This window comes from Xiphias gladius, chromosome 4 (assembly GCF_016859285.1).
Source record: "Xiphias gladius isolate SHS-SW01 ecotype Sanya breed wild chromosome 4, ASM1685928v1, whole genome shotgun sequence".
Lineage (NCBI taxonomy): Eukaryota > Metazoa > Chordata > Actinopteri > Istiophoriformes > Xiphiidae > Xiphias > Xiphias gladius.
The window spans coordinates 17,012,219-17,021,430 of NC_053403.1; the positions used below are offsets into that span (position 1 = coordinate 17,012,219).

General features: G+C 39.5%; 1 protein-coding gene across 1 annotated transcript; it reads left to right on the top strand.

Moving 5' to 3' along the window:
* Positions 1–527: 527 nt before the first annotated feature.
* cipcb (CLOCK-interacting pacemaker b) lies at positions 528–7,081 on the top strand. Its single transcript, XM_040125976.1, has 4 exons — positions 528–892; positions 1,390–1,568; positions 1,658–1,842; positions 3,063–7,081. The coding sequence occupies exons 2-4, from the start codon at positions 1,460–1,462 to the stop codon at positions 4,008–4,010; spliced, it is 1,242 nt and encodes a 413-aa protein (XP_039981910.1). The 5' UTR covers positions 528–892; positions 1,390–1,459; the 3' UTR covers positions 4,011–7,081.
* Positions 7,082–9,212: the final 2,131 nt, after the last annotated feature.

A 9,212-nucleotide genomic window follows, 5' to 3' on the forward strand; every position in this document is an offset into this window, starting at 1 on the left:
TTTTTCTTGCAGTACGTGAAAACATATTATGCTGCTCGTTCAGAGGCAGTTTTTTTTTTTTAGGTTTTCTTCTCTCCCTCGGCGTGTGTGCACACCTCAAAAAGAAACCTTGCCACTTCATTCTCCCTATTCAGCATGTCTGCACGTGAGTACGTTTTGTTCTGAGGGGAAGTGTTTTGTTTAGTTCTTCAAACATGCAGACTTGCTAAGCTTAGGTTAGCCATGGGCCAACCAGGCTATTATGTAATAGATCAGAACATTACGCTTGAAACCTCACGTCACCAGATTCCCCGACGGTACATTTGAGATGCCTGCACTGTACTGTACACTACACCTCCTAACTGCACAGCGAACACAATGTCCTTAGCTTGCCACACATTTTGCAGCGGTCACGTTTTTCAGCTGCTGCCTGCGCCGGCCAATCGGAGACCAGGAAATCCAGCCGGTGGGCGGGCGTAGCAGCCTAAAGACGTGACGTATCTGATACTCCAGGCTAGGCTACGCCCTTAGCTACCAAATATGGCAGAGTGACTGTAACGAATATCCTGTCCCTTGGATTTTTCGTTGTCCGGGAACAATTTTTCGTAGGTGAGCGAAAGCCCCTGGGCTGTCAGTAGTCCACTTTCCGTTTTGACGGTCTTAGAGGACAGTTCGATTGCAACCCTTGACGGCAGTTGCCACCGTGCTTCGCATGTGACCGAACAGACAGGGGAGGGGTGGTCTGTCTCGTGTATAGTACCGTGGAACACCGAGTTCTAGTCAACGTAGCTGGGCAGCAACGGCCACACCGAGGAAAATAAGTCGCCGAGACACAGGGGACACCTCGACCCGGCTGCAAGCTCGTAACCCTCTGCTTTGTAGACAGCGTCGTTGGAAAAGCGCCAAGGACCAAGTAAGCGTATTCTATTGTGTTGCTCAACCGTCTCGGGGTGTTTTTGTACTTACCGTGTAACGATAATTTGTGTCAGTTAAGGCTCCTAATGTTAGCTTTGCAATAGTCGGTATTTTGACCCGGTTTTGTATAGGATAGCTATGAGTTTTGGTGTTAAAAACGAGTGGAGGGTAATAGAAACACTATTCATTTAAAAAAAAATGTCCAAATACGTAACCAGTTAATATGATCAGGCCTTTATTGTTCATTACACTTGGCTGGAACTATCCAGAAAAACTAGCTAGTGTACCCACACCAAGAGGAGGCATGTGTTTTTTACAAGTATTAAAGTAACTAGCATACACTACCATATCACGATGTTGACATGCTACCCATCTCTTAACTGAACTTGTCAATTAACACCTTTCCTGTTTAAATATATATCATTACACAACTCCATATTCTGTGGTTGACATGAAAAGAGCTTCTGCCTAATCTTGTTTGATTCCCAAATTTAGCCTTTGATATGCCGATGTTGTTGTGAGAGCTTGTCGAGCCACGGACATTGTCAGGACAGCAGGAAAGGAGATGAGCACCAAGAGGAAGGCAGAGTGTCACTCAAGGGCAGCAAACAGACCACACAACATGAAGTTTGGAGACACCCGGGCTGATTCAGAGAGAGACTCTGGATTCTCAGGTTCGACCTTTCCATTGCCACAGTGTTACCTGCTATCATTATAAAGTATCACTCAACTAACCCCAGTTACAATTCTTCCTGGCCTATAGATGCAAGCTCAGAGCATATGAGCACAATGGACACCACAGACTCTGAGGATCCCCCCCGCCCTGTTGTACAGCAGGGACCACAGACTTCTGGCTCGGGGCCCCAGCCTTCCCAGCTAGCTGTGGTGGGAGGCTCCTACTCCAGCCTTTCTCCCATGATCATCATGAACAATGTCCTCCTGAAGCAGGTACACAGCAAAACCTTAACTCTTAAAAGATAAAACCTAAAATTTTAATTTTATCTGTGTGGATGAATTAGTTTGGTGCTTCTGCTCAGAGTTTAAACCCTCAATATTTTAACATCAAGCAGTGGTATAATCAGGTTACAACAGGAAAGTTGTAGGCAGTTTTATTGTGCCTGTGTTTAACTGAATGTGTCTTCACATTCCAGTCATAGCTGCCTGGAATTTGTCACCAAAAAAAGACTGACCATTCACATAGGGTCAAAACTATTTACTGACCAACAGCAGAGACATAAAAGTAAAAATGGCTCAAAATCAAATTCAGATTTTATAAAAAGAATGAAAAGAGGAAAGCAAAGAATGATGTGGTAAGAATTTTGGTCACAAATAGTTTATTGAGCAAACCATTTTTTTTGAAACTTTAAATTGGTTAAACTCAATGGTATTACTGTACTCTAGTTTTGAACCTTTTTTATTTCTATGACTAAATGAAATGGCTTACTTCCATCTTGGTATATCCATACCATGCTGCTTACAATGTTGCTTCTATTAAAAAGTAAATGTAACTTTGCTTCTAATTAGCGTCTGTTCTGATAGAATTGTTGCTGGGTTAGTTTGTGTGTCTCAAGCAGAGTTATGTTGTATTTATTTATTTATTTTTTTTAAAAATTATTTTATTTTAGTCCTAGATATATTCCATTCTGCAGTCTTCTCTGAATGAATGACTGCATGTCGGTGCATGTCATCCAACCCTAGTCCAGACCTGGACGGACATTAGGTCAGACATTGACTGGCTTTAGTGACCACTCTATTAGGGGTGGAAAGAAATCTACTGACACTGTGCAAAAGTAATTTCAGTGCCTACAGAGAAAGAAGGAAAAGGAAAACATGCATTTGTGGGCACAGTAAAGTAGAAAAGTGAAACTTTATTTGATAATTATGTAATGTAGTTGTGTAATTTTTTACTTTAACAGTGATGCGTATTGAACTACACTTCAGACTGGGTAGTGGTGCTGAAGGTATTACTGACACTTTATCAAAAGAGAAATGGTTATAATTCTTATCACTATTGATAATTTTAGATATTTGTTAAGTACAAATACTAAATATGTGGTTCATATTGTTGTAAAGGTTATAATTTATAGGTTCACACGTGTGAAACAGGTAGATGTGTTTGATGGGCGTGCCTTTTAAAGCTCTCAATTTTGAATCAATTGCCATTGCAGCCTGCAGACAATCCTCCTGCTCTGAAACCCTGGCGGTTTAGTCCCACAGTGGAAGTGGTTCAGCCTGTGGTTCAGCCCGTGGTCCAGCAGCCTCAGGTGGTCTTCCTCCAACCTGTCGTCTCTCGTCAAGCTTCCCCTGCCTCCAAAGAAGCCACCCCCAGACACAGACGCCCTAAGAAGTATCTTCCAATCCTGAAATCCTACCCCAAGATCGCTCCACACCCTGGAGACAGCTCCGCTTCCTCAGGGAGAGGAACTGCTTCCTTATCTTCACCCACCTCCTCTTCCTCGTCTCGTTCCTCCTCCTCTTCTTCAGGGTCAAAGAGAGGTAGCACTCTGACCTCCAACCACCGTGAACACTGTCAGAGAGAGAAACAGCCAAGAAGTCTGTGTGGTAGTGCTAGTAACTCTGGCTCAACCATTCCATGTCTTCCTGGTACCCCCAGCACCATGTCTCCTCAGCTACAGAGCCGACTTTCTTTCCCTACAACAGAAACCAGCACCGGCAGTAGTCCTGCCAGGGAGAGGCCTTCATCAACTATCAGGCAGTCAGATTGTACCACCTCCCTTTCTTTCACTAACACTGATGGTTCCAAAAACCAGACACTCACTGTTCCTTGGATGGGCACCCAGGAGAAAGTCTCACCAGGAGAACATGACCACAGTGACAATGATGCTGATACACGGAGGAAGCGTTTTTGCAACACCTACAACATCCTAAGCAAATCTGGCCTCCTAGACATCACGCTTCGCACCAAGGAGCTCCTCAGGCAGAACCGACGCACCCAGAACGACCTAGACCGGCTAAAACAACACACAGACCTCCTCCTTCAGGCTCTGCGGAGTGGTGACACTGGCATCTGTGTTAAGCTGCTGGCCAGCCTTCAGGAGGAAGATGGAGAGAAAGAGAGGGAGAGAGCTGCTCAGACCATCTTAAAGGCAGATTAGACCTAGACTAGCGCTAGACAATAAGCCTTTAGACTGAAACTGGGAAAGGAAGGCCAGCATTGGGGGGTTGGAGCTTACAGAGACAGATGGACCGAAAGTAATGTGCTCCACAATACACACCCACCCCCAGACTCTCTCTCACAGACAGTGTGCTGTGGCCTACATTTTGGCTGTTGCCTGCCTAAGGGCCCTGACACACCAAGCCAGCCTCAAACAATTGCTGCAAATAAAGCAGACTTTTTGTTGCCTCACCTCTTGTGTTAAAAGTTGCAGTCTAACTCAATGCAAGAATATAGCTGGTGACCACCAACATGCACATAAATTCTGCACCTGCATGAGAGGAAATATTTTGGTCATCAGTCTGTATTTGCTATACAGGAAACACCAGGGAAAGAGAAGGAAAGCAATTTTTTTGGCTAGTTTGTTAAAAAGGTCGCAATATATGATCAAATTACGAATTGATAATATCAGAATGTCTCTTAAAAAAGTTGCCTGTAAACTGTGTTTTGCTGTAGCTGATGGTGTCAGTCTGTGGTGTTTAGCTTGTGGTAAAAGAAAAGATGGTGGGAAAAAATGATCATTTTCTAGGTCGGTCTCTAATCGCTTCATTCACTGATTCGGCAACTTTATTTGTCCAAACTGCCGCAGCTATGATCCAACTCGTGTCATCAGTTAAGGACACGGTGAAAAAACTATGGGCGATGGTCAGCCACACACATAAAGTGCTGCCCGGTCGCAAGCTGTCAGCTTGGTGTGTCAGGGACCAAAGGTCCAACAGGGCCAGAACCACAGCACACTGCTTTGCCATGTTGAGCCTGACTAGATCTCTTCCACTGAAACTGCCTCTCTTCGGCACTCTTTTGCTCATTGGCAGTCTGGATCGAAGAGCTCTGAGAGATTCAGATCTCAGGCATAAAGGGATGCAGAGGGTAAAAAAAAAAAAAAACTTTTTTTTTTTTTTTTTTAATAAATTTTTTTTTTCTTTACCAAATGCACAATATAGGCTAAGAATCTGAAAGCTTGATTAAAACTCTTAAGACTGGATATTTTAACTTTAACAGCGCACGACAAGGTGTTTTCATCTAAAACTAAAGACATCAGTATACTAATCTTTCTGACAACAGAATGAATTAGGTTTGACATCTCTACAATAGTTTTGCATCATTCATGGTATTTCTTTAAGCTGTGTTCCACTGGTACTGCTTAACAGTCAGTAAGTGTGTATATAATCTAAATTACTTTATGCAGCAGTTACCAATAATGTAACATCAATGATTATGACAGGCTCAAGGAAATGTTCCCATGTCACACTGAATGTGTTCAGGGCCTCATGATAGCCAGCATCTTCAAACAGACAAACATGTGCCTAAAGTGTCTCTTTAGTTCCTGCTGTGTTTTAAAAAGATGATATGAAAGAATTAGCACAGCCCGTTGACAGTTTAGCATTCCCATCATGTTGATGGCAGCTGTAATACAGGGCAAACTGGCTGGAAGTAAAGCTCTTAACAGCCATTTAGATGCTTCCCCAATAACATCCCAGTGCAAAGGGTGCTTCCTGTAGCTCAACCATATTTATCTGACTTGTGTATGAATTCTTTCATTCTTATGTGTGTTGTTTTTATATATATGTATATATATATATATATATGTATGTATGTATGTATATATGTATATATGTATGTATATGTGTATATATATATTATATATATAATATATATAATGTGTGTATATATGTGTTAAAAAAAAAAACAGATGATGTAAATCAATGTGAAATGTGTGAAATATTTGTGTAAACCTTTTGAGTCTGCTAAGACAAAGTCAGGTTTCTTGATGAAGACCAGTTATTGTGCATCAACTTTAGGCTACTTACGTCCACAATTTTTAATTTTTATTTGACAAAAGGTCCAACAGTTGCAACGTCTAAATTGGGAACAGTTGTGTAATTTGTGATGCTTTATTTTTTCTTTTTCGTATGGTTCTAAATTATGGCCTTAATATCCAAACCCTGTATATGTCACAGAACTTTGCATTTGCACTACAATAATGTAAGAGTAGCTCTGAAGCAATTTCTGGGCAGAATTAAATGGCAGCTATAGTAGCTCATTTTTGCGGACTTCAAAAGTTTTTCGTTTTAAGTTACTTGAAGTGTATCGCTAGTCATCATAAGCACACTATCTGTGTATACATAGTGCTCCTATAGTACATTCATGCCTAACATTTATATTATCAGATTGTATTATTACTACCAATTTTCTCAGTATTAAACATGTTTTTGCATATTGTGTTTATTTAACTATAAAATGATATTTGATGTGATGATAACGTACTTGCTGTGCTTATGTTGACTTAAAATGGCTTCCGAGGAACATCTCAAGCAAGGGATACTTTCTATTCTATTACAGTTTATTTAGAGTTGTAAGGGTTGTAAGAGTTGTATATTCTGTGACAAAATGTTTGGAGGTCATTGTCACAAGAACGAATAACTTAGACATTTGGTCTCTTTTGTAAATTACTTGTGGGTGTTCTGATAATACACATCGGTCTGTTTGTTTGTTTTTTGTAGGGATTGGAGCACATTCATTTTACAGCCTTAATTTTCTGAACAGACTGACATGACAACTGTTAACGTCTTCATTGGTCAGAAAAAATGGACATTTTGACTCTGAAGACACAGTAACAGATGATGTGTTAGTCTTTTTCTACAGTATACACTGTAAATTAATCAGTATGTTTATGTTTAGGGTCACTGTCCTGCTGGAAAACATTGCTGTGTTTAATATTCAGCCTTCTGTCTGATAATTTGTGGTTTTACTGAAGCACTTTGAGGTCATCTGATATACTCCACCCATTTTCTTTTCTGCAGTGCACCAGTCCAATGTTAGCAAAACAGCCCCAGATGCATTGTACAGTTTATTTTGGATTGAATGGCTCAGTGTCTCCCCTCTTAACATCACTGTGGATTTGGTGGCCAGATAACTTACCACAAACCCCTCCAAAAGTGTTTTTCTATGACCATTTAATCTGCAGCAAACTTAAGCTTAGATTTTAAGTTTTTGGTTGATTTAGTTCCAAAGGCCTTTTTTTTTTTTTTTTTTTTTTTTAAATCCTTTTCCCTTTTTTTCCTTTTTTTCCCCACAGTAGCTCACTCAATCTGCATGGTTCCACCTTCTTATAGATAACATACCTGTTTTTATGATGGGTCTGGGATCGTATCTGATTCTACCAACTAAGGTGCAACAGTTTTCAGCTTTTCCCTGACCTTGTAGTCCAAATGTAGTAAAAATATTTATACAGATTAGTTTGGGTTATCGGGATGTTATGGCTCCCAAGTGAAATTCTTGATATCTAAATCTGTTATCTGCTTTCCCTATATCTTAAATGACTACCTTATGTCTTCACATTATAATGAATGTGGTTCAAGCTAATGAGTGCAATGGAACTGGCTGTTTGCAAAGACACAAATAAGTTTCAGTACAAGAGATGGAGGCTGTGTCTCAATGACATTGTCGACTTTTCTACTCTACCAAGTGAAAAATAACACGTTGAATGTACTGTATATTTTTAATTCAGGGAATGTTCAGAAGACCCACAGTACATTTATGAAGGAACCTAAATGTGTTTATGTTTGTGTGCCAATGATGCATGTCTTTCAAACGTCAGAAAATAAGTTTCACAAATAACTGAAATTCTTATATGCCATGACCTACGTATCTCTTGCAAGTGTGTAAACCTTAGGATCCCAGTTGTAAATTTTTTTTTTTTTTTAAGCTCTCAAATCAACCACAGCCATAGCTCATAGTAAACTAACTTTTGGTGCATGGTAAAGCAACAAAATCTTTTGAATTTTAATATGGCTTTAATATCTGTGCTTTGTCACTGTAATAGAACAGTAATTTGTTTAAATACCATGTGTCCTTAATGAAGGCCTTATTGAAACATACAAGCCAGGACAGCTTCAAGACTGCTGGCACTATTCTAGACTTTTGCCTTGGCCAAAAACAAATGGATTTGAGCTTATTTTTGTTTTTTACAGCTTTCACACATTCTTCAAAGTTGGGAACCTACCAGTGCAAATTTTGTTTTTCCTTTATTGGTACAACAACATATCCCACATTTAGCTAAACTTACAGAATTCATTTTAACTCTTAATTCCTCCTGTTGACATTGTGCTTTCTTAATGGTTCGCTTTAGAGTATTTATAAATCCTAAAAATGGTTTAATGGTCTTGTGCTAAAATCAGATCTTGCTGTTTGATACTGGTCCAATGCCAGTGGAATAAATGATGGTACTAGTAAACATTAAAAAACTCAATGAAGTTTTGGCTGAAAATAGCAAAACAACGCTGGTTATGTCCATCTTTTTTTTCTTAAGAACTTTCCTTGTCTGCTCCCATCAGCTTTTACTATAGTAAATCTATTTATTTATTAGACAGTGCTTACCAACATTTCACTGTAATGTAAGGTTTGGTTTTGTTTACATGGATCCTCACTGGTGTAGTTACTCTTTGTTGGATCCTGTCCATTTGATCGACTATTTATTGACTAAAGTGTATCAAACCAGAACTCTCTGATGCCGCCATTATATATGCTACATGCTGTGTGATGGATTGTTATCGCCGTTGTTGTGAAATGATTTTGTTATATGACCACAATTTTCTGTTTCAAGGTTCAGTACAAGAAGTTAATAGGAAAGGAGTAAAGGCTGGTTTTGCTTGTACAGTTGGACACTTGTAATTTTGTAACACTGGATTTTGAGTTTTTCATCTGTTGGCAGCTTTGTTTCCTCAGTGCATTTCAGTCTGCCTTCTTTCAACTTAAAGATAATGAAAATGTTTGTGAAAAGGATTATGATTGTTTTATCAAAATGTTTATGTAATGCACTAGCAGCCGTGATGGAAAAAATTAGCCCAAATAATTGTTCTTTGTTTTGTTTTTTTTTTTTTTTTTTAATGTGAAACAAAGGAATTGTATAAGGGCAAACATGATGGATTCCTTTAGTGGAATAATACATACTGAGTGTAGTGTGGCTTGCTGGAAATCGTTATTTTTCTACTCTAAAAATGTCAATTCAGAAAGTTGTAAAAATCCTCTTGGGACTTGCCACAATGAAGGATTTACCAAAACATCAGTTTCACGTCTTACAGTGTAAACCCTCTGAGGACATGAGGCTCAGCTATACCAATCAAAGATGAATAAACTAAGA

Excerpts from the sequence above, each read along its gene's own strand:
- cipcb (XM_040125976.1), top strand. The coding sequence starts at position 1,460 with ATGAGCACCAAGAGGAAGGCAGAGTGTCACTCAAGGGCAGCAAACAGA. Across the intron at positions 1,569-1,657 it reads GAGAGACTCTGGATTCTCAG|ATGCAAGCTCAGAGCATATG; the intron begins GTTCGACCTTTC and ends CCTGGCCTATAG. Across the intron at positions 1,843-3,062 it reads ACAATGTCCTCCTGAAGCAG|CCTGCAGACAATCCTCCTGC; the intron begins GTACACAGCAAA and ends TTGCCATTGCAG.